The 26,163-nt window shown below is 42.5% G+C and overlaps 1 protein-coding gene across 4 annotated transcripts in view; it reads right to left on the bottom strand.

Moving 5' to 3' along the window:
* Positions 1-26,163, bottom strand: part of OSBPL10 (oxysterol binding protein like 10) — a 326,237-nt gene that overhangs the window by 69,046 nt on the left and 231,028 nt on the right. For all 4 annotated transcript variants that reach the window (XM_015132398.3, XM_015132400.3, XM_015132397.3 and 1 more), the window contains 2 exons: positions 19,035-19,245; positions 66-220 (listed from right to left, as the gene is read on the bottom strand). In XM_015132398.3, coding sequence (XP_014987884.3) covers positions 66-220; positions 19,035-19,245 — 366 coding nt within the window. The remainder of the gene's footprint in view (positions 1-65; positions 221-19,034; positions 19,246-26,163) is intronic.

Here is a 26,163-nt window from a genome sequence, read left to right as displayed (position 1 = left end):
ATTACTATATTTCTGAACAAGCGATAACACAAGCCATGAATGCACTGAGAGGACTACACGCTTACCTCTGGCTCTGGCTGTGAGGTTTGTTCATCTTCAGTGGAGTTTGGTAAAATGGCCCAGGTTATGTTGGCACTGGCTGATGGCAAAGAGCCAAGTGTCCCATTTTTCAGCTGCTCTGTGGAATGTGACTTGGGCCCGTGCCATCCCAGGATGTTTTCTGAAATAAAGACCTAGAATGATGCCAAGTATTTTCCAAATTCAACATTTATAGCTCATGAAATACTCGTACCCACTGTCTAAAGAGACCTGCTTGAAAAGGGCATGATGTAAAACACAGAGGACTTGTTTTGAATGAAGTACCAAGTGCAGATTCTGATCATCTGTTTAGGAACTAGTTTCTGTATAATATCAAGATCAGAATCATCACAGGCTGTTTCACTCCCCAACAGTGGACAAAAACAACTGCTATTTACCAAAGCCAGATAAAGGTGTTTTTCCTGTCTGTTTGTTTTTTACCTTTTAAAAAATTTCTAAATATTCACAATGAAAAGTCAGATTCTATCAAAAATAGGCTGCTCAAAATGGGGTTTGAAGTCCAAGTGACACAATGGCCATGGCTCAGAAAAGATGCCTGCAGTGTGAGCACAGGATGCCACCCCTGCCCTCAGATGTGGCTTGGTGTGGCAGATGTCAGGAAGCCCCATCACCAAGGACACAGGTACCCATTCCATTCTAGCAAGAAACACTTTCACAAATGGCAGCCCGGCAAACCAAAAGCCATTTTTCGAATCCTCCACCAACCCCCTGTGGGGGGAGGGGAAGAGACTTTTACTCTGTTTTTTAAGGGTCACATATTATTGTAGAATATTTTATACACCTACTAATAGAAACAGGAGTAACCAGACGTGGATTTCTTTTTTAATACTTTCAGTTTTAGGGTACGTGTGCACGATGTGCAGGTTTGTTACATTTGCATACAAGTGCCATGTTGGCAGAGGTGGATTTCTTTACCCCATAGCAATTCTGCCATTCAAATAAATAGGTCTCAGTGGGCACAGAGGCTCATGCCTATAATCCCAGCACTTTGAGGGGCTGAGGCAGGAGGATCGCTTGAGCCCAGGAGTTGGAGATCAACCCAAGCAACAAGGCAAAACCCTATCCCTGCAAAAAATATTAAAATAAGCCAGGCGTGGTGACACAAGCCTGGAGTCCCAGCTACTTGGGTAGCTGAGGTGGGAGGATCTATTGAGCCAAGGAGGTCAAGGCTGCAGTAAGCCCAAATCGCGCCACCGCACTCCAGCCTTGGTGACAATGCAAGACCCCATCTCCAAAAAAGGTAACAAAAAATAGGTAAGTCTCAAGCTTAGCTGACTGACACTCTGTAGATTCTGTTCTAAGTCTAAGAGCAAGATTAATGATAAAGAAAAATTAGGCTAAAGTGGAGAATGACTCATGAACATTCAACATTTCAGGGTCTCAGATGTTCCATCCATAAAGCAATACTATCTGTCAGCCTTTTCATTAGAATTACTCAAAGTCTACAGGTATCCCAGACTTTCCTGACGTATCCCCAGGGGAATCTGGTTGTCAGAGGCAGATGAGGAGACCGTGTATGTGCGGTGCTTATGCATCTGTATGCTGCTGTATGCAGAATTATCCAACTCAAGTGTATTTTTATGCAAAAATCTTTTTTAATGTCAAGTGTTAGGTCACATAACTCTACTGTTAAAAGCCTCAAGTGGGCCAGACACGGTGGCCCACACCTGTAACTCCAGCACTTCGGGATCCCGGCTGAGGCGGGTAAATCACTTGAACCCAGGAGTTTGAGTCCAGCCTGGGGAACATGGCAAAACCCTGTCTCTACAGAAAATACAAAAATTAGCAGGGCATGGTGACACGCACCTATAGTCCCAGCTACTTGAGAGGCTGAAGTGGCAGGATTGATTGAGCCCAGGAGGTCGAGGCTACAGTGAGCCATGATTGCACCACTGCACGCCAGCCTGGGTGACAATGAGAGACCCTGTTTCAAAATAAATAAATTAATAAAGGCCCCAAGTGGCTTATCATTGCAATTGGAACAAAATCTAAGCTGCCTGGCTTTGCTCTATGACCTGCCCAGCCTCATTTTGTTCTCTTCTCCCCGTTGCTTAGTATGCTCAAGTCACATCAGTATATTTTTCCATTTCTCAAATGTGCCAAGTTCGTGACAGTCTCAGAGTGTGTGTGCATGCTGTTCCTTCCTTCCAAAGGGCTGTTCCTCCAGTCCTTCTACATCGGGGAGGAAGTATCCTGTACAGATCCAGGAGTCAGCTAAAATACCACTTGCTCAGAAAGGCCTTCTGGGACCTCCCTGGCCAAAACAGCACCCCAAAGGCACTCTCTGTCACATCGCCATTTGCTGTCTTCCCAGGACTTAGCACTGTCTGAACTCACTAACGCACTCATTCACTTGATTTTCTTTCCTCCCTGGAATGTCGGCTCCTTGAGGACAAGAACAATACCGCCCTTGCTCACAGCAGTGTCCCCAGAACCACGAACATGTTTAGCAAAGAGTGTACACTCAATATGAATGTGCTGTATAAATCAGAGATAGAAAACGTTAAGACGAGTGCACGTCACAGCCTCCTAAAAATTAAAAATTAAAAAATGGCCAAAAGGAAGACACAGAATAGAATGGTGGTTGCCGGGAGCTGGGGAGTGGATGGGAGGGAATGGGGAGTTAACATTTAAAAGGTAAAGAGCTCCAGTTTTGCAAGATGAAAAGAGTTTTGGAGATTGGTTATACAACAATGTGAATGTACTTAACACTACTGAGATGTACACATAAAAATGGTCAGGATGGTGTATTTTATGTTATGTGTACTTGACTACAATTTTTTCTTAATGGCAAAAAAAAAAAAAAAGCATCCATATAGCAGCACTTCATGTTGTTTTTTAAAAGGTAAAAACTCACAACACTAAAACCAAAGGCTAAAGATGCACTAATACCAGAACTTGAGAGAAATGTCTGCAAATAACAAGGCAGATGGAGCTGAACTAAGAAAACCAACCCAGGATTCACGACACTACACTCTGCCATAAGAGAGGCGGACAGATACCTCTTACCTTTCCTGCTGACCAATTCCTGCCTCCGAAACCTCAAACTGGATTCAGATCTAAAATACCAAACAGTTGTTCTATAGATATAGGGCTGCTATTTAAAAATTCTTTGCTTTATTACACAAGCAGTAAACATCCTGTAGAGCAGTTAGGAAATCTTTTAAAAGATAAAGAAGTTTAGGTAACACAGTGAGACACTGTCTCGACTACAAAAAATTAACAAACTAGCCAGGCATGGTGGTACACGCCTGTAGTCCCAGCTACTTGGAATGCTGAGGTGGGAAGATCACTTGAGCCCAGGAGTTTGAGGCAGTAAGCCATGATCATGCCACTGCACTCCAGCCTAGGCAACACAGTAAGACTCTGTCTTTAAACAAAACGAAACACTAGGGGGAAGAAAAGACATCTGCTTGCCTAGGCAATCAGGACAAAGTCCCCTCCATTCTTCCCATACCTCAACTCTGTGTCTCCCTGCCCTCTATTCCAACATTATCCAGATATGGCAACCTAGGGCACAAGAGGGCAAGAAGTAGAGTCTGAACTGGCAGTGGTATGCTGTATCTTGGGATAGACAAAGACCAGGACAAGACAAAGAAAGGTGGCAATGCATGCTGGGGAGCACAGCTTTCTGTGGACCCTATGGATTCAGAACATCAAACAGCCAGTGCATGAGAAAGATGCCCATCTCAGATCAGTTCAGCTGCTTTTAAAAAATGATCATGGGTTTAGGAGGCTGGATAGACCTGTCTCGCTTGGAGATGAAGGCAAAAATATTCTTACATGGAGTGAATAAAAAGGACTATACAGAGCTTGGGGAAAAAAATATTCTCAAGAAGGCTAAGAGGAAAGCAATCCTGAGCAAGATGGCCGAATAGGAACAGCTCCAGCCTACAGCTCCCAGCACAAGCAACACACAAGACGATGATTTCTGCATTTTCAACTGAGGTACCGGGTTCATCTCACTGGGGCTTGTCGGACAGTCAGTGCTGGTCAGCTGGTGCAGCCCAAACAGCGAGAGGTGAAGCAGGGCAAGGCATCGCCTCACCTGGGAAGCGCAAGGGGGAAGGGAATCCCTCTTCCTAGCCAAGGGAAACAGATACACAACACCTGGAAAATTAGGTAACTCCCACCCTAATACTGTGCTTTACCAAGGGTCTTAGCAAACGGCACAAGAGGAGATTATATCCCACACCTGGCCCAGAGGGTCCCACGCCCACGGAGCCTCCCTCATTGCTAGCACAGCAGTCTGAGATCTAACTGCAAGGCAGCAGCAAGGCTGGGGGAGGGGCGCCCACCATTACTGAGGCTTAAATAGGTAAACAAAGCCCCCAGGAAGCTCGAACTGGGTAGAGCCCACCGCAGCTCAAGGAGGCCTGCCTGCCTCTGTAGACTCCACCTCTGGGGACAGGACATAGCTAATCAAAAAGCAGCAGAAACCTCTGCAGATGTAAATGACCATGTCTGACAGCTTTGAAGAGAGCAGTGGGTCTCCCAGCATGGAGATTGAGATCTGAGAATGGACAGACTGCCTACTCAAGTGGGTCCCTGACCCTTGAGTAACCTCACTGGGAGATATCCCCTACTAGGTGCAGACTGACACTTCACACCTCACACAGCTGGGCACACCACTGAAACGAAGTTTCCAGAGCAAGAATCAGACAGCAACACTTGCTGTTCAGCAATATTCTATCTTCTGCAGCCTCCGCTGCTGATACCCAGGCAAACAGGGTCTGGAGTGGACCTCAAGCAAACTCCAACAGACCTGCAGCTGAGGGTCCTGACTGTTAGAAGGAAAACTAACAAACAGAAAGGACCCCCACACCAAAATCCCATCAGTACATCACCGTCATCAAAGACCAAAGGCAGATAAAATCACAAAGATGGGGAAAAAGCAGGGCAGAAAAGCTGGAAATTCAAAAAATCAGAGGGCATCCCCCCTCCAAAGGAACACAGCTCATCGCCAGCAACGGACCAAAGCTGGATGGAGAATGATTTTGACAAGTTGAGAGACGAAGGCTTCAGTCCATCAAACTTCTCAGAGCTGAAGAAGGAACTACGTACCCAGTGCAAAAAAACTAAAAATCTTGAAAAAAGAATGGAAGAATGGATAACTAGAATAATCAATGCAGAGAAGGCCATAAACGAACTGACAGAGATAAAAACCATGACACGAGAATTACGTGACAAACGCACAAGCTTCAGTAACCAACTCGATCAAATGGAAGAAATAGTATCAGCGACTGAAGATCAAATGAATGAAATGAAGTGAGAAGAGAAGTCTAGAGAAAAAAGAGGAAAAAGAAATGAACAAAGCCTCCAAGAAATATGGGATTATGTGTAAAGCCCAAATCTACGTCTCATTGGTGTGTCTGAAAGTGAGGGGGAAAACAGAACCAAGTTGGAAAACACTCTGCAGGATATCACCCAGGAGAACTTCCCCAACCTAGTAAGGCAGGAAAACATTCAAATTCAGAAAATACAGAGAACACCACAAAGATACTCCTCGAGAAGAGCAACTCCAAGACACATAATTGTCAGATTCACCAAACTTGAAATGAAGGAAAAACTGTTAAGGGCAGCCCGAGAGAAAGGTCAGGTTACCCACCTGACCTGATCTGAAGGGAAGCCCATCAGATTAACAGCAGATCTCTTGGCAGAAACTCTACAAGCCAGAAGAGAGTGGAGGTCAATATTCAACATTCTTAAAGAAAAGAATTTTCAACCCAGAATTTCATATCCAACTAAACTAAGTTTCATAAGTGAAGGAGAAATAAAATCCTTTACAGACAAGCAAATGCTTACAGATTTTGTCACCACCAGGCCTGCCCTACAACAGACCCTAAAGGAAGCACTAAACATGGAAAGGAACAACCGGTACCAGCCATTGCAAAAACATGCCAAAATGTAAAGACCATCGATGCTAGGAAGAAACTGCATCAACTAACGAGCAAAATAACCAGCTAATATCATAATGACAGGATCAAGTTCACACATAACAATATTAACCTTAAATGTAAATGGACTAAATGGTCCAATTAAAAGACACAGACTGGCAAATTGGATAAAGAGTCAAGACCCATCTCACATGCTGTATTTGCTGTATTCAGGAGACCCATCTCACATGAAGAGACACACATAGGCTCAAAATAAAGGGACAGAGGAAGATCTACCAAGCAAATGGAAAACAAAGAAGAAGCAGGGGTTGCAATCCTAGTCTCTGATAAAACAGTCTTTAAACCATCAAAGATCAAAAGAGACAAAGAAGGCCATTACATAATGGTAAAGGGATCAATTCAACAGGAAGAGCTAACTATTCTAAATATATATGCACCCAATACAGGAGCACCCAGATTCATTAAGATTCATTCTTAGAGACTTACAAAGAGACTTAGACTCCCATACAATAATAATGGGAGACTTTAACACCCCACTGTCAACATTAGACAGATCAACGAGACAGAAAGTTAACAAGGATATCCAGGAATTGAACTCAACTGTGCACCAAGCGGACCTAATAGACATCTACAGAACTCTCCACCCCAAATCAACAGAATATACATTCCTCTCGGCACCACATCGCACTTATTCCAAAATTGACCACATAGTTGGAAGTAAAGCACTCCTTCTGAAACTATTTCAATCAAAAGAAAAAGAGGAAATCCTCTCTAATTCATTTTATGCGGCCAACATCATCCTGATACCAAAGCCTAGCAGAGATACAACAGAAAAAGAGAATTTTAGACCAATATCGCTGATGAACATGGATGCAAAAATCCTCAATAAAATACTGGCAAACTGAATTCAGTAGCACATTAAAAAGCTTATCCACCATGATCAAGTGGGCTTCATCCCTGCGATGCAAGGCTGGTTCAACATTCGCAAATCAATAAACATAATCCAGCATATAAACAGAACCAAAGACAAAAACCACATGATTATCTCAACAGATGCAGAAAAGGCCTCTGACAAAATTCCATAGCCCTTCATGCTAAAAACTCTCAATAAATTCGGTATTGATGGAACATATCTCAAAATACTAAGAGCTATTCATGACAAACCCACGGCCAGTATCACACTGAATGGGCAAAAACTGGAAGCATTCCCTTTGAAAACTGGCACAAGACAGGGATGCCCTCTCTCACCACTCCTATTCAACATAGTGTTGGAAGTTCTGGCTAGGGCAATCAGGCAAGAGAAATCAAGGGTATTCAGTTAGGAAAAGAAGAAGTCAAATTGTCCCTGTTTGCAGATGACATGATTGTATATTTAGAAAATCCCACCATCTCAGCCCAAAATCTCAAGCTGATAAGCAACTTCAGCAAAGTCTCAGGATACAAAATCAATGTGCAAAAATCACAAGCATTCTTATACACCAGTAACAGACAAACACAGAGCCAAATCATGAATGAACTCCCATTCACAACTGCTTCAAAGAGAATAAAATACCTAGGAATCCAATTTACAAGGAATGTAAAGGACCTGTTCAAGGAGAACTACAAACCACTGCTCAGTGAAATAAAAGAGGACACAAACAAATGGAAGAACATACCATGCTCATGGATAGGAAGAATCAATATCATGATAATGGCCATACTGCCCAAGGTAATTTATAGATTCAATGCCATCCCCATCAAGCTACCAATGAGTTTCTTCACAGAATTGGAAAAAACTGCTTTAAAGTTCATATGGAACCAAAAAAGACCCCACATTGCCAAGACAATCCTAAGCCAAAAGAACAAAGCTGGAGGCATCACGCTACCTACTTCAAACTATACTACAAGGCTACAGTAACCAAAACAGCATGGTACTGGTACCAAAACAGAGATATAGACCAATAGAACAGAACAGAGCCCCCAGAAATAATACCACACATCTACAACCATCTGATCTTTGACAAACCTACAAAAACAAGAAATGGGGAAATGATTCCCTGTTTAATTAATGGTGCTGGGAAAATTGGCTAGCCATAAGTAGAAAGCTGAAACTGGATCCTTTCCTTACTCCTTATACAAAACTTAATTCAAGATGGATTAGAGACTTAAATATTAGGCCTAAAACCATAAAAACCCTAGAAGAAAACCTAGGTAATACCATTCAGGACATAGGCATGGGCAAGGACTTCATATCTAAAACACCAAGAGCAAGGGCAACAAAAGCCAAAATTGACAAATGGGATCTAATTAAACTAAAGAGCTTCTGCACAGCAAAAGAAACTACCATCAGAGTGAACAGGCAACCTACAGAATGGGAGAAAATTTTTGCAATCTACTCATCTGACAAAGGGCTAATATCTAGAACTTACAGAGAACTCAAACAAATTTACAAGAAAAAAACAAACAACCCCATCAAAAAGTGGGCAAAGGATATGAACAGACATTTCTCAAAAAAAGACATTCATACAGCCAACAGACACATGAAAAAATGCTCATCATCACTGGCCATCAGAGAAATGCAAATCAAAATCACAATAAGATATCATCTCACACCAGTTAGAATGGCAATCATTAAAAAGTCAGGAAACAACAGGTGCTGGAGAGGATATGGAGAAATAGGAACATTTTTACACTGTTGGTGGGACTGTAAACTAGTTCAACCGTTGTGGAAAACAGTGTGGTGATTTCTCAAGGATCTAGAACTAGAAATACCATATGACCCAGCCATCCCATTACTGGGTATATACCCAAAGGATTATAAATCATGCAGCTATAAAGACACATGCACACATATGTTTATTGCAGCACTATTCACAATAGCAAAGACTTGGAATCAACCCAAATGTCCATCAGTGACAGACAGGATTAAGAAAATGTGGCACACATACACCATGGAATACTATGCAGCCATAAAAAAGGATAAGTTCGTGTCCTTTGTAGGGACACGGATGCAGCTGGAAACCATCATTCTCGGCAAACTATCACAAGAACAGAAAACCAAACACCGTATGTTCTCACTCATAGGTGGGAATTGAACAATGAGAACACTTGGACATGGGAAGGGGAACATCACACATCGGGGCCTATTGTGGGGAGGTGGGAGGGGGGAGAGATGGCATTGGGAGTTATACCTGATGTAAATGACGAGTTGATGGGTGCTGACGAGTTGATGGCTGCAGCACACCAACATGGCACATGTATAGATATGTAACAAACCTGCACGTTGTGCACACGTACCCTAGAACTGAAGTATAATGAAAAAAAAAAAGAAGAAGGCTAAGAGGAAGAACACATATAAAACTGCTAACACAAGGTGTTGGAGAAAACACCAGGAAAGGTGTTTCCTCAGCATATAAATATAGGACAAAGCACCCTCTATGAAACAAAAACAGAAAACTAGAAGAAGAAAACAGGCTAAGGTGAAAAGAGAGATGGATGCATCAAGGAATTATTATGAGGAAACTAAACCAACATTAGTAGAATTAAAATTAAAACTGAGAACAGGAAATAGTGGGATCAACACTACAGAAAGTCAAATAAGTAATGTATTGAGATAAGGAGGCTCTACCTATGTGCAGTTGCAAAAGACACAGATGACAATCATGAGGCAGAAAACGATAGAGAAAAGCTGGGTGCAGGGACTCATTCCTGTAATCCCAGCACCTTAGGAGGCTGAAGTGGGCGGATCACCTGAGGTCAGGAGTTCGAGACCAGCCTAGCCAACATGAGGAAACCCTGTCTCTACTAAAAATACAAAAATTATCCAGGCATGGTGGCACGCACCTGTAATCCCAGGTACTTGGGAAGCTGAGGCATGAGAATTGCTTGAACCCGGGAGGCGGAGGTTGCAGTGAGCCGAGATCGCGCCACTGCACTCCAGCCTGGGTGACAGAGATTCCATCTCTTTTTTGAGACTCCATCTCAAAAAAAAAAAAAAAAAAAGAGAAGATGCACAACAGAGATCCAAGAGATAAAAGATCCATGTTCCTGAAGGAGAGAGACCATATCAATGGACAGACAAAAATGTAAGTATAAATACATGTCCTGCGCTGAACAGAAAGCTGTGGGGGCTGCTGAAAGGAGCCACGACGCTCCAGCAAAATCAATGGGAAAAAATGCACATCTAAATACCGCAGCTTGCCGATATTTTCTCAGGCTTTTTATTACTGAAATTCCAAACACACACAAAAGTAGAATACTATAATGAATCCCTAGTTTATGAAGTTTGGCAACATTTTTGAATAACAAAAATCAAGAGAAAAATTTTCCAATCACGAAAGCAAAAAAATTAGACCTGCCTTAAAGGAAAAAAAAAAAAAAAATCCAGTCTTGAATTTTGCGACAACACTAAATGCCAAAAGATGAATAGGCAAATAGAAGAATGTAAATAGAAACTGACAGATCTGGAGTGAGTTGGGGAGCTGGGGGATAACATTCATCCCCAGCCAAAATGTCTTTCCCTTGGTAAGAATGGCCAACATTTATTGAGCTCTTGCTAGGTGCCAAGTACTGTTGTACATACTATCTGTGGTTTGTCTCATCTAATCCTAATGGTGACCCATGAGGCACATACATATTACTACCATGCCTACCTGACAGATGAAGAAACACAGGCATTAAGAACTAGTAAGTGGTAGAATCCAGATTAAAACCCGTGCAGCTGAGCTCCCCAGCCCAGACTCTCACACTCTGCACCACGTGCCCTCTCAGCAGCGCTGCAGAGAATCAGAAATGATTCTTCTTGCAGGAAAAACAACTTGAAAACATTTCCCAATGTACGAATAAAGAAGCAGAATTAAGAACTCAAGAAATGGGGAAGTCATAAAAAAAAAAACAAAACAAAACAAAACAAAAAACTGGTAGAAAGCAATGAACCCAGTTAAACGGAGAGCTGAGCAGGGCTGGGACTACAGTCAGGCAAGTAAGACATTCACCTCAGGTGTAAAATAAAAGGAAGCATCAAGAAAATCAGTAATTGAGATAAAGCGTAATTTTTTCTAAGAGACAGGATCCCACTATGCTGCCCAGGCTGGAACATAGTGCTACTCACAAGTGTGATCACTGCACACCACAATCTTGAACTCCTGGGCTCAAAAAATCCTCCTGCCTTGGCCTCTCAAATAAGTGGGACTACAGGTATGCACCACTATACCTGGCTGAGGTAAATTATATTTTAACACAATATTTTAAAATTGAAATAAAAGGGAAGAGGAGGGAAAGGAAGGGACAAAGGGAGAAAGGAAGGAAGAAAAAAGGAAGAGAGAAAGTCTTATAGTACTCAGCCTCACTTCACCCTCATCTCCATCCTATCAGATCCTCTCTGCTATAGACTGAATATCTATGTTCCCCCTCAAGATTCATATGTGGAAGTCCTAAGCCCCAACGTGACCAAGTTTGGAGAAAGGGCCTTCACATTAATAAAGTTAAATGACATAAAAAATGTAGGGTCCTGATCCAATTGGATTTGTGTCCCTGAAACAAGAGGAAGAGAGACCAGAGGTCGGTTGCCCTCCAGGTTCACACACCAAGGAATGCCATGTGCGGACACAGCAAGAAGACGGCTGTCACCAAGCCATGAAGAGAGCCCTCACCAGAAACTTTGGGCCTAGGAGACTGGACTCTGGATCTTAAACTTCCAGCTTCCAAAACTGTGAGAAATTTTTGTTCTTTAAGCCACCCAGTCTACAGTTGTTTTTAATAGCAGCCCAAGCTAAGACATTGTCTTTATGTAAACTTGTGATATTTTGTTATCAATTGTTTTTGCATTAATTTTGGTTAAAAATATTGCATTAAAACATAACTACTTATCTTAACTACTTAACTTTATCTTTTTATCTTAACTACTGAAACTTTTGACACCCTTTTGAATTTTGCACTCAAGACTAGTGTCTCTTTCATCTCACCCTGGTCCCAGCTCCAGAATAGGCTATGAATAACACTTTTTTTTTTTAAGACAGAGTCTTGCTTTGTTGCCCAGACTGGAGTGCAGTGGCACAATTTCAGCTCACTGTAACCTCTGCCTCCCGGGTTCAAGTGATTCTCCAGGCTCAGCCTCCTGAGTAGCTAGGACTATAGGCACCCGTCACCACGCCCAGCTAAGTTTGTATTTTTTTTTTTTTTGGAGAGATGGGGTTTCACCATATTGGCCAGGCTGGTCTCAAATTCCTGACCTTGTGATCCACCCACCTCGGCCTCCCAAAGTGCTGGGATTACAGGCATGAGCCACTGCGCCTGGCCGCGATGAATAATATTTCTAAGCATGGTTATATAACTGAATATTAAAGTCACATGTTATTTTTAAAAAGAATTAGTCATCATACATTATCTAAGTATTATACTAATATTAAAATATTAATAACAATAGCCTGCATATCATAATAGCAAAAATTGGAAAGCAGAATAGAGGGGCAGAGGAAGTTAAAGTTTGTACTGTCTTCATCATTAAAGATTCAAAAAGTATTCCATCATCCCTTTGAGGACTACCAAAAAAAATAGGTTAAAGAATGCTTATGAAGCTGGGTATGGTGGCATACACCTGTCGTCCCAGCTCTTCAGGAGACTGAGGCAGAAGGATTGGTTGAGCCCAGAAGTTCAAGGCTAGACTGCACTATGATTGTGCCTGTGAAGAGCGACTGCACTCCAGCCTGGGCAACATAGTGAGACTCTGTATCTTAAAAAGAAAAAGAAAGAAAGAAAAGAATGGTTATGAAAAACTTAATATGACCACTACTAGAATTTATATATATGTGTGTCATATTTCTTCCCAAAATACTAAAGAAGGGTAAAAGAAATACAACCTGTATAGCAAAATAGAAAACATGAAAAGCAGTATGGAAATAAAAACAAAAATCATAAGGAGACTAAGAGAAAAACACCGGTTTTAAGGGCAAAGGTTTGACTGTGGAATTGTCTTAATCCCTCCTTGGCCTTATTTTAAGCCTTGCTTAGAGTGTTGAGAGCTACCAGGCCTCTGCCCAGAGGCCAGTGATAGGTGATGGCTCCTGGAAGGTCTTTCCTCTTCCTGTACCAGTGAATTCATCTTCCCAGGTTCAGTAAACATAAAATGGTTTTCCAAAATAGAGTAAGATTGACATTCACAAAAAGATTGAATTTTCACTTGAAACCATAAGACATATTCCCAGTGGAAAGCCGGGCCTTGGTAACTGTTTTATTTTTATTTATTTATTTTTGAGACGGAGTCTCGTTCTGTCACCAGGCTGGAGTGCAGTGGCACAATCTCGGCTCACTGCAACCTCCGCCTCCTGGGTTCAAGCAATTCTCCTGCCTCAGCCTCCCAAGTAGCTGGGACTACAAGCGCGTGCCACCATGCCCAGCTAATTTTTGTATTTTTAGCAGAGACGGCGTTTCACCATGTTGGCCTGGATGGTCCTTATCTCTTGACCTCGTGATCCATCCATCTTGGCCTCCCAAAGTGCTGGGATTAGAGGTGTGAGCTACTGTGCCCGGCCTCTAACTGCTTTCTTTAGGGAGAAGTTGGCACTCAAAAATTCTGTTTAGACAGTTGTAAAAAAATTTAAAAAACACGTATCTGAAATATTCTGCAATGCTAGTTTTTCCTCTTCTCCTGATATCCTATTGATATGCTTTGGCTCTGTGTCCCCACTCAAATCTCATCTTGTAGCTCCCGTAATTCTCACATGTTGCGGGAGAGACCCAGTGGGGTATGACTGAATCATGGGGTATGACTGAAGCATAGGTCTATGCCATGCTGTTCTCATGATGGTGAATGTGTCTCACGAGATCTGATGGTTTTAAAAACAGGAGTTTCCCTGCACAAGCTCTCTCTTCGCCTGCTGCCATCCACGTAAGATGTGACTTGCTTCTCCTGGCCTTCTGCCATAATTGCAAGCCCTCCTCAGCCACGTGGAACTGTAAGTCCAATAAACCCCTTTCTTTTGTAAATTGCTCAGTCTTGTGAAAATGAACTAATATGCCTATTTACTGAATTACCATATTTCTATCTTAGTTTTTAATCATAAAATAAAGAAAGGTGACTATAAGTGGGGCAAATCTTCACCAAAAGCAGTAGGTGTCAGGAAAGAAAGTATAAGAGACAAAGAAAGCAAAGGAAGTCCCTAAGTGGTGGAAAACAGATGAAAAACGAAAGTCTGAAGAGGTCTCTGGAAAAATGTAAAGCACCGCAAAAGGAAGAAGATAAACAGCCAGAAGAGCCAGGGGTCCTTATGACAGTCTCACTTATTTGGCCCTTTTGGCCAAACCCCAAAATGCGAAGACCAGTGCAACTGGCTTATTAACTGACACTCCCCACTAATCTTTCAAGAGGATGAAGCGTTATTGCAAGGATGAGTTCAGGAAAGTATATTAAATTCTGCTCTGGTTCTTCTCCTCTCAAATATATTCTCTTGATCTTTTGTCCCTGTTTGTCTTCAAGGGCACCTGTGTCATCTACTGCATTCTGCCAAGGTTCCATTGTCACTAGTTCTGGCAGCTGCGACTCCAGTGTCCTTCCCCAAGCCTGTTTCACACCATCACGCTGCTAATGCCAGCTCTTACCTGGCACCAGAATGGGCTTGTCTAGTTACAGGCATCTGCCCGAACTCAAACCATGTTACCTAGATTAAGGCTTGCAAGCAAATAGCAAACCAACCAGAAGCACAGAGGGCAGAGTACTCTGTACCCTCAAATCACTTTCCAGGCCCAGTTCCCTCCCACACTTGAAACCCACCTAAAAAGCCCAGGCTCCCAAAGAGCACAACCTTTTCCAGTTCTGAGCGTGGTTCTGCCTGCCTCTTCCCCATAGCACAGGGAAGTCTGGAGAAAACAGATACCCAGTCCCCTGTCCATCCGCTGTTTACCTCCATCAAGCTGCTGAAGTAGATTTAGAAGCCACCAAGAATGGCAAAAGAGCTGCATAATTTAAGTCTTGACTGAAAAGCCAAATTACCTTTTTTTTTTTTTTAAGACATAGTCTTTCCCTGTCCCCCAGGCTGGAGCACAGCGGTGCGATCTCGGCTCACTGCAACCTCCACCTCCAGGGTTCAAGTGAATCTCCTGCCTCAGCCTCCTGAGTAGCTGAGATTACAGGTGTCCGCCAACCACACCTGGCTAACTTTTGTATTTTTAGTAGAGACGAGGTTTCATCATGTTGGTAAGGCTGGTCAAACTCCTGTCCTCAAGTGATCCACCTGCCCCGGCTTCCCAAAGTGCTGAGATTACAGGCATGAGCCACCACGCCCGGCCAAATTACTTTTTTAATTTTAATTACACACCTCTCCATAAATGGAAGCTAAGTGAAGCACTTCAGACCCAGTATATCTTGGAGATAACATCAGAAACAGGTCTGGGAGCCCAAATGAATAGCTGGGAGGCAGATGAATACTGAAGTATTCTCAGATTTCAGTCTGGCTGGCAGTGTGTTTGAAACAAAAACAGCGTAATGAGCAACATTTGGAGACAAAAGCTCCAAAGCAAACATATATCCCACAAGACACAATTAAATGCTATACAAGATGAAATATACAAGATCATAAATCATTTTTTATTCACAAAAGGGACAGAAGGAAAAAGAAAAAAAAAAAAAAAAACAGTGCAAGGATCAGAAGGCAAAGAGCCATCACGCAGGAACAATCTGTATGAGTATTTGGTACGCTTCAGGTAAGACGGGCCTCCCTGCCCATTGAACACTGAAATGAAACCATGCCAGCGTTTCACTTTAATGAGATTTTGATTTCCATCAGCCCAACCTGGCACTTCTTAGACATAACCATTATATTTTTATCAATGTGTGTCAGGCAGCCGCTATAGCAACTATCAACCCTGAGAGCCCCAAGTGTCTAAACAAACACATTTTAAGGCAGCACTCCCAGGGCCAACGTATTCTCTATTCTCTTATCCCACTAGCTTGAGATTCTGGAATTCCATTTTAACTGCAGACAACTATGATGTTTTTCCTGCAGGAAGTAATTCTATTTTCCCCCAACGTGTAGCATAGATTTAAGACACACAGTAGGTTGTTTTAAAACTTCAGGGGCTGTGTTACATGGAATATGACATGTAAAAAGGGTTAGACGACAAGGAAACAAAGTAGTCATTGTGATGCTTCATGCTGTATTCTCCAACTTTCAGCTAAATTTCTTGATGACAACAACCCAAAAGAAGGACAGTGGGCTAGCCAGGCGCGGTGGCTCTTGCCTGTAACCCCAGCACTTTGGGAGGCCAAGGCGAGTGGATCACCTGAGGTCAGGAGTTTGAGACCAGCCGGGGCAACATGGAGAAACTCGGTCCTTACTAAAAATACAAAAATTAGCCAGGGGTAATGGGCACCTGTAATCTCAGCTACTCAGGAGGCTGAGGCAGGTGAATTGCCTGAACCTGGGAAGTGGAGGTTGCAGTGAGCTGAGATTGTGTCACTGCACTCCACCCTGGGTGACAGAGTGAGACTCCATCAGGAAGGAAGGAAGGAAGGAAAGGAGGAAGGGAGGAAGGGCAAGTGAGAGTCAAGGGTGGAAGAGAGAGCACAGGGAGGACCTGATGTGACATAATTTCAGGGACACTTCTTGGTCTCCCCTTTTTCCAATAATTTCCATTTTAACCTGTCACCACCTCTGAAATGCATCCATTTGAGCTTTGCTCCTCCAGGCCCTTAAAAATGCCAGAGATCCAATGAAAGTTAGGAAGAAGGAAAAAAAAAAAAAAAAAACGAATTTCCTAGGAAGCCCTGAAGAAATATTTTTTTCAAGAGGGATTAATTTTAGGAAAAAGAAAATGATTCAAGCTTGTATTTACTAGTGAAAGATTCTCGGAATGAGCCTATTACGTTGCAGAAGCTACAAGTTACAACACAGGGCAAAAGAGACCACAGAAATTTTGAAAAGCTCCAGTCTCACTCCAAATTTGTGTTCAGGCCTCAATGGGGGTCACTGAGGCTCCTTCCAGATCAGAAAATGTCAAAAAGCCTCATTAAGCTTCTGCATTTGGGATTCATTCTTAAAGCTGAGAAGCAAGAGGAAAGGTAGAAAAGCAGGTCTGGGTGCCTTTGCTCCATGCTTGAATATACGCAAATCTCCTCGACTGGATTCTGCACCCAGATTGTTTTATTTTGCTATCAAGGCTATCAGTGGCATAACCAGCAAAGAGGATTGTACTCTTGTTAATTTACTGATTTCGATCATTGTGCTGTCTTTAGAGGAGAGTGTCCTTTTTAAAAGGAAATACACACCGAAGTATTTAATAGTGAAGGGACATGATGTCTGCAATTTACTCTTAAGTGGTTAGAAAATTGTAATATGTAAATATAGTGAAAAGATGAAGTAAACATCATAACATGTTACTGTTTAAGGAATTTGTAGAGGGATATATGAGCATTTTTCATACTATTCTTGCAACTTTTCTAAAGTCTGAAATTATTTTTTAAAAACATATATACACCTGCCTTGAGAGAATTATAATGCTCACAAGACACTGTTCCCAGCCTCAGTTTGGGGGACTGAACCCACTGAGTGGTTGTTCTGGATTGAACAAAGAACCCCAGGCCAGGAAGACACCTGCCACAGCGGAAAGAGCCTGGTCCTGCCCTCGTTCTGCCACTTAGCTGGGTGGCCTTGGGCAAGTTGTTTAATAGTTCCGTGTCCCAGCATATCATCTGAACAATGCACATAATCATACCTACTTTGTAAAGATTTCAGAAAACATGTAGCCAAGGCCAAGTTCAGTAAATGATAGTGGGTTTTACAAAGAGAAAACCACATTGCCCCCACACAGTCTACTCTGAAAAACCAACTGTCCCTTTTACGCTTCGGTGAAACAAAGGGCAAAGGGCAGTTGGGGAAAGCATGAAATATAAAGACTATCACTCATAGTCTGGCTTTACTTCCTATTACCTAACTTGCCTCATTCCTTCATTAATTAAGTGACCCCTGAGCAACAAAGCACAATAAGGCTGCTGTTATTCTGTTAATTATAGTATTTTATAATTGTATGTGACATAACCAATCTCAAGCTATTTTTACCTTTATCTTAATCTTCACAAATATCTTTATATCTGCTCATTGATTAAACCTTCCTCCAAAAGGACTGAGGCATCTCAAGGAAGTGCATTATTATCTCCAGCTTCTTGATTAAGAGCTAGAAATACTCCTGGTGTGTATTCCAGAGGTTTCCTCGTGAGGGGACAGGCAGGAGGATGTTTACTGCAGCAAGGTGAGTGGGGCAGAGGCTGGAGGCAATGTGCATTATCTGTCATCTGAGAGTGGCTGGGTATAATGTGGTGGACCCAACACCACAGAAATAATGGACCAGATGCTACATGCCAGTGTTTCTTAAAAACATAATGCTGAGGCGTGTAATCCCAGCACTTTGGGAGGCTAAGGCGGGAGGATCGCATGAGGTTGGGAGCTCAAGACCAGCCTAACCAACGTGGAGAAATCCCATCTCTACTAAAAATACAAAATTAGCTGGGCATGGTGGCGCATGCCTGTAATTCCAGCTACTCGGGAGGCTGAGGCAGAAGAATCGCTTGAACCCAAGAGGTGGAGGATGCAGTGAGCTGAGATTGCACCACTGCACTCCAGCCTGGGCAACAAGAGTGAAAACTCTATTTCAAAACAAAACAAAACAAAACAACAGAATGCTGAGTGCAAATGTTATGAATGGAATGAGACTTATAATGTGATGCCCGCAAGTCTGAAAGGTGTTCCATAGTCTTTATGTAAACATTTTAGTTACATTTTTCACAAAATGTTACATTTGTAACTTGTAAATAAAAATATATCCCAAACAGTAGAGGAAGGGCAGGAGAGATGAATGCAGAATTACATTTTTCATAAAATGTTACATTTGTAACTTGTAACATAAAAATACATCCCAAACAGTAGAGAGGAAGCGCAGTAGAAACACTTGGATATAAGGATAGACGGATGGATCACAGAGAAATGGATGGACTTAAAGGAGGAAGACAATGGGACACACACACAGTGTGTGTACTCATCCTAAACATGGACGAACTGCCGGCGGTCTTACCCGAGGCTCCTGGCTTCTGGCTGGGCTGGCCCGCCTGGTGCACGCTCTGCTGTAACAAGTTGAGGCACTCCCCAAGGCAGCTGAGGGTGGCAGCAGAGGTAGCTTTCAGGAGCAGCAGGTCCTGGTCCAAGGCAGTGAGGGGGCCAGACCCTGGCAGGGACTCAATGGCGTGCACGAGGTTCTTCTGCTGCCCTTCCACCTGGTTCATCATCTACAAAACAAGACGACAGTAAGGAGGTGAGGGGCAGAAGCTCTTCTTTCAACAGGCTGGGGAGGCGGCAGTTAAACCACAGAAGTGGGTAAAACTGGGTGAGGGTCAGTTCCGTGTGTTTGGTGCACGTTCGTCTTTTGATAAATACTCAATCCTGGGTGAAATCTGTCTTGGTAAATTTATCCAAAGGCACTCTAATCAAAAGAGAAGTTTTGAACTTTAGAGCTAAAAGGGGCCATCAGGGCCATCTCGGTATATCATTTTACAGATCTTCTGGAGGTAAGTCAATAATAAATACATTGAAAGCGTCCTTGCAACCACCTTTAGAGTTCTTTTTCTACAGAAGGTTATCTGAGACAGCAGGCGCGCTGTGGCTGTCCCTCACAGCAAGGCTTCCTCCTTGCTCTTCCTCCAGCTCCAACCCTTAACTCTTTGGTAGCCCTGTTCAGAGTTCACAGAGCGGAAGGGAAATCTGGGGCTGGTGTTTGTACAAAGGAGATCACAATGAAACCAGTGCTGAGCCCCCTTCACTCACTTGCAAATAAAAAATGCTAAACAGGACATGACCTTCTTAACACCACGAGACATGTCAGGAAGAGAAAAACCAGGAATCCCAGAGCCAGTCCTACTCCATGGCTCAAGCTATGACAAATAATCATATTTTGTGGCCTGGCTTCAATTCATAAGCTTATCATAAGACAAGCAGTAGTCTAATTATGTCTTTGAACTAACAAGTCAAAAAAAAAGGAACACAGGGGCTAGAAAAGGACTTTAATGGTTATCTTGTGAAGTTCATCCTCCTCATGTTTTATAACTTATCCCATTAAACAGGATGAGGTATATAAAGTGCTTAGACATCATGTCTAACAAATAATTAGCGGGTCTAAGAAGTGGAGGAGCTCAAGCAACCCGCCCAAGGTCACAAAGCCCATTGACATCAGAAGCAGGAGTAAATTCCTGTTCTCTGGTCCACTGTGTTTTAAGCTTCTCCACAAAAGCTGTTTTTATTTGAAGCAACATCTCCTGCTTTGTCACTGTCACCCTTGGAGGATCCTTGTCACCATGATGTCACCAGTGGGAAGAAGCAGTAATTCTGTAAGGACTGCTGGACTTGGACACAAAGCTCATTACTTTTTTGCTTAGCCTTTTTTCTCTTTCCTTTTGAAACAAATACCTGCTACTGGCAATTACTTCAAAATGATTTTTTTTTAAAAGATTAATTTTAAGAGACATGTTCCACAGATGTGGTTTGAGCGTTCTCATCTTAGTGTACACATCCATAATCTGGCTATGCAAATTGTTTTTTTGTAGATTACAGAAGATCTACCTAGCCATTCTGGCTCCTAAAACAGTGCCTATGAATAAGGAAAGCTCAGTAAGTACTCATTTCTTCTTCAGGTCTTTGTTTAAAAGTCATCTTTTTAGGTGGGTGCAGTGGCTCACGCCTGTAATCCCAGCACTTTGGGAGGTGGGTGGAACACCTGAGGTCAGGAGTTTGAGACCAGCCTGGCCAACATGGTGAAACTCAATCTCTACTAAAAATACAAAACTTAGCTGGCCGTGGTGGCAGGTGCCTGTAGTCCCAACTACTCAGGAGGCTGAGGGAGGAGAATAGCTTGAATCCAGGAGGTAGAGTTTGCAGTGAGCTGAGCTGGCGCCACCGTACTCCAGCCTGGGTGACAGAGTGAGATGCCATCTCAAAAAAAAAAAAAAAAATATATATATATATATATATATATATATATATATATATATATCAACAAATAAAATAATAAAAGTCACCTTTTTGAGAAATCTTCCCAAACCACTTCATTTAAAATTGCACTTCCAGGCCAGGCATGGTGGCTCATGCCTATAATCCCAGCACTTTGGGAGGCCAAGGCTGGTGGATTATTTGAGGTCAGGAGTTTGAAACCAGCCTAGCCAACATGGTGAAACCCTGTCTCTACCAAAAAATACAAAAATAAGCCAGGTGTCATGGCGGGCACTTGTAATCCCAGCTACTCGGGAGGCTGAGGTAGGAGAATCGCTTTAACCCAGGAGGCGAAAGTTGCATTAAGCCGGAATCATGCCACTGCACTCCAGCCTGGGCAACAGAGCAAGACTCAGTCTCAAAAAAAAAAAAAAAAATTGCACCTCCAGCCCAACCCCAGGCACATCTGTCTTCCTTACCAACCTTGTTATCCACAGCATCTACCTCCTTCCAAACTAACTTGTAATTTCCTTATTATATTCATTTATGCTAGTGTGCAAGCAGGAATCATCATCTGTGTTGTTCACTGATGTATCCCAAGTACTGTAAGTACCCACCTATTGAATGAATGAATGAATCCAAGTCTCCCTCCTCTCACTGAAGTGCAAAAGAATCCGTTTATGACATATAGTCTACAGAATACTTGATGAACATAATATGGCTGAAGATTTAGTAACGGATAATACCTCCATTATCAGTTTGCCAAGAAATACTGCCAACTAGTTAAATTTAACTTCAAACAAGATAAAATGTCTATGTATTCCCTGACATTTATATGTATAAATGCTAACAGTTAGGGAGAAATGGATTTCGAGCTATTTGTAGTCAGCATTTCTGTAAATTCCTACCATAAAATCCTGTCTTAGAAAAATGTACTGAAAAGAAAGAAGAAATCATGATGAAACATGATACATTATGTTTTTATTATTATGAATGGAGCCATAATGCTTAAGAGAAAAGGTGAATAAAATCAAGCCATCAACTATATGGTATATACTCATTTTTAATCAACAAAAAGAACTCTATTCCAATTATATAGTATAGGATAAATATTGTTATTTCATAAACATAAGATATTATGAAAATCTTAGGTAATAAAAACATGAAACCAGCTTGGAGGATATTCTTCTCTATTACAACAGATGCACATGCTCAAAGATGGAATCCACGCACTAGCTCTCTAAAAAAGCATTCAAGCCAGGAGTGGTGGCTCACGCCTGTAATCCAAGCACTTTGGGAGGCCAAGGTGGGCAGATCACTTGAGGCCAGGAGTTGGAGACCAGCCTGGCCAACATAATGAAACCACATCCCTACCAAAACAAACAAACAAACAAAAAACAAAGTTAGCCGGGCATGGCGGTGCACCTGTGGTCAGTCCTAGCTACTCAGGAGGCTGAGGTGGGAGGATCCCTTGAGCCCGGGGGCTGGGAGCTGCAGTGAGCTGTGACCACACCACTACACTCCAGACTGGGCAACAGAGTGAGACCCCGTCTCAAAATAAACAAACAAACAAACAAACAAATAAATTAAAAATAAAAAGCATTCATCAGTATTTACTGAGAGCCTATTGCCAATAGCAAGGGCAGGTAGCCTTTAAAGGCAGTGGGTATGTTTGGCAGTTACGATGACTGGGGAAGAACTATGGCACTGAAAGCAGAGGGCCCAGGAGAGCTAAATTTCTCCTGAATCAGGGCACAGTCCTATACAACAAAGAACGCTGCTGTTGAAAATACTAGCAGTGCCCCCTTGAGTAACCCTTTGCTAGAAACACATCAATAACCAGGCAACTCATAGCTTTGACTTCTTTCTTGGGAAACTGAAGGCTAAAAATAATACAAGCTTTATAGTGATTGGCACACAGTACACACCTCCTACAGACTCATTTTCTTCTCATTTTCCATGAGATGTGAAACAGAACTCTAGTCTTTAATGACACAATCGATGCCAATCCTCACTTTATGTTAGCTTCATGAGAATCCAAAAGAAGTTGATTGAACCCTGAAAGAAATGTAGGAGTTCTTGCCTTGGAGCTGTGCATCACAGTTATTACTGCTCTAACACTTGCTAAGACTGGGAGGCACTGATGAAGACTCTTCATCAGACTTCCAGAGAACAAGTTTTAGCTATGTCCATCTCTCTCTCACTTTTATTAAGGGCACATGTGAGACGATAAATGTGGTACCCAAAGGCAGAATGCACCAAAAATACCAACAGCAAATTCTTAAAGAGAGCTCCTTCTCCCCTTCAAGGTGCCTACCAGCTTGTCAGTAAAGGAGCAAAGCCCAACCATCCGCAAACAGACTCACCTACATCTTCCAGCCTTTAAGAAAATGTTGAACCATTTACTTTAATTACGAAGTCTCAAATTATAACCCCAAATACTTCCTCCAAGGCACACCAACATTAATCATCCATGATTGTTTAAAAACAAGCGAAAAAAACAAAAATTTCATTTCTTTCTGGAATTTGGCTTCCACAATCAGGGTATCATGATGTTGTAACACGGGCACAAAAACAGAGCCTCAAATTAAATTTCAGAGATAAACCACCTGAAAATATCAACTCTGAGGTTGTAAAAGAGATGAAATGTAGGTCAAGTTGAACTTCACAGATAAGAAACTTCTCAGAGAGGGAATAAAAATTCTATGACCTGTTTCTTACAGTACAAACGATGACACGTGCATTACAAAATCAAATCATAGGAGTTAATGTTAATAGCATCGGTGGCTGCAGAAAGAGGAAAAACAAGTCAAAAAATCTGAAACGAAGATGCAAAGATCGAAACCCAATGGTATGTAGCTCAACAAGTTCAAATCTGGCTAAAGCAAGGACTGCAGTAGACAGCAAGAAGGTAAGGGCTTCATTTGTCTAGACTGCTTCGGATTTTTCTGAGCTGTAAACCCTGGTGCAGGTTTCAGAGGCCTCTGAAAAGTCCAATCCTGATGGGTCAGATGTCAACAAATTTGACAACTTCAGTCACTCCTTCATTACCCTCCAAAAGCTCAGCATAAAGCGGCTCCTAAACAAATATTCCTAACCCTAAAGAAACCAAAGCTGCTCCTCTGGTTGGCAGAGCCTCAGCCGGTGCCCCAGTGCCTTCAGTAACTCAATCTGTCCGGCTTGGAAGGAGACCGAACAATTTGATGCCACGTACCAGATGGCCTTGGTTTGGCATTTCTCCTCAGTCTGGTGGCATTCCTGAGTCCCCGCTAAGTTCCCCTCTGAGTCAGGGGATCAGTCCTTGGTTAATGTAGGCACTTTTTCACTTGGCCAATGTCCTCACCTAAGCTTTAAAGCCATGCTTCAAGGATTTTTTTTTTTTTTTTTTTTTTTTTGAGACGGAGTTTCGCTCTTATTGCGCAGGCTGGACTGCAATGGTGCGATCTCAGCTCACCGCAACCTCCGCCTCACCTCCCGGGTTCATACGATTTTCCTAACTCAGCCTCCCGAGTAGCTGAGATTACAGGCATGTGCCACCACGCCCAATTAATTTTGTATTTTTAGTATAGACGGGGTTTCTCCATGTTGATCAGGCTAGTCTCGAACTCCCAACCTCAGGTGATCTGCTCGCCTCGGCCTACCAAAGTGCTAGGATTACAGGCGCGACCCACTGTTCCCAGCCGCTTTATGGATCTTTAAACCAAAACCACACACACACACAGTTTACTGTCTGCATTCACATTGCTTTACTATCCTACTCCACTCCTCTCATGAGCATTACTTTAATTTTCCAGGAGACTCCATCCCAGAAATGGTTTGATAATTTATTACAGGAACTTCCCCAAATGTCCATCAACTCTTTAATAAAAACCATCAACACTCTGTCCTCTAAAAGTCTTTCAATATCTTGCCTCAAAATCCTTGCCTTGTTGTTTTCACTAATCCTGAACTGTTAAATCTTGATTCTTAATCTTAATCCTAATCAAGTCTCCACATTGTAAACCAAACTTCCAGTTCTTGATAAATGCTGACCTTGCCTTCCCGGCTTGGAGACACAGCCAGCACCCTGCGGAGGTGGTGTTTCCCTCACAGTGGCCAACAATAAAGTCAGTCTTGTCTTATTAACAAATGATAAGTTGATATGTGGAGAGCTGGCATTCCAATCGCAACTCCCTTCTCCAAACTTCTGAGTGTTGGGGCACAGTCAGTCCTGGTCTCACACCTGAATAATTCTGTCTTCTCTCAATGAGCTGCTGACTTTTCCTACCTGACATTCTACCTCCGCCCTATAATTCCCAGCCTATGTCCCTTGTTCTACACCTCCTGGCACAACATACCCCTAAAATGATAGCCCTCCAAGCGTTCCCTTTAGGCAGGGTCCTGAGCCCCTTGGGACACTGCTCCTCATACCCACAAACACAATCCTGTGTAGGCCAGTCCCAAACAGTTCGTGACTGCCAAGTATCTGTTAACCCCGTTTCAGGGGCGTGAAGAAAGATAACTCCCATCGAGTGTACAGAACTTCCAAATACACATTTCTCTCAGTAGGGCTAAGAGAGTGACGGTGGCAATAACAGACAAGATGAGCGGAAGGAAGAGGGATCCAGCTCCAATGGGGAGAGGGTGCTGGCTAAACAGGTGACAACGTTACAAAGAAGAAGAAGAAAGGAAAAAGGCACAGAAAGAGAAGGGAGAAACCAGTATTAGGAATATCACACTGTATACTATAAACCAAAGGAAACAAACAAAGAAAAGGTAAACAGAAGAAGGCAGGATCTCAAAAACAGTGACCACCAGGTCGTCAATGCACTTACTGCAGGGCTCTGCGACTTCTGTCAAGGGCCACATAGTCAACACTTTAGGTTTTGCAGACAGTATGGTCTCTGTGGCAACTACTCAACTCTGCCACTGTAGCTTGAACGCAGCCAGAGGCAGTGAATACACAAATGGGCATGGCAGTTTTCCAGTGAAACTAACATTTTTATTCACTCTCAGTTTCGGTGTCAGATAAGATCTTTTCTCACTCATGTTGTGATTGTCCTGGTTCTTGACATGACTAATGATTTTCAATTCTATCCTAGATATTTTGGTTATTATGTTAGGGGACTCTGGGTCCCATTTGATTTTTTTCTTTTTTTAGGCTGGGAGTCGTATGTTTAAGTTTAGAACGTAGGTCCTGGCCTGCTTTTATGGGCTGTGGTTCCAGTGACAATCTAATTTCAGAG

This window comes from Macaca mulatta, chromosome 2 (assembly GCF_049350105.2).
Source record: "Macaca mulatta isolate MMU2019108-1 chromosome 2, T2T-MMU8v2.0, whole genome shotgun sequence".
Classification (NCBI taxonomy): domain Eukaryota; kingdom Metazoa; phylum Chordata; class Mammalia; order Primates; family Cercopithecidae; genus Macaca; species Macaca mulatta.
This window is presented reverse-complemented; position numbering and strand designations above follow the sequence as displayed.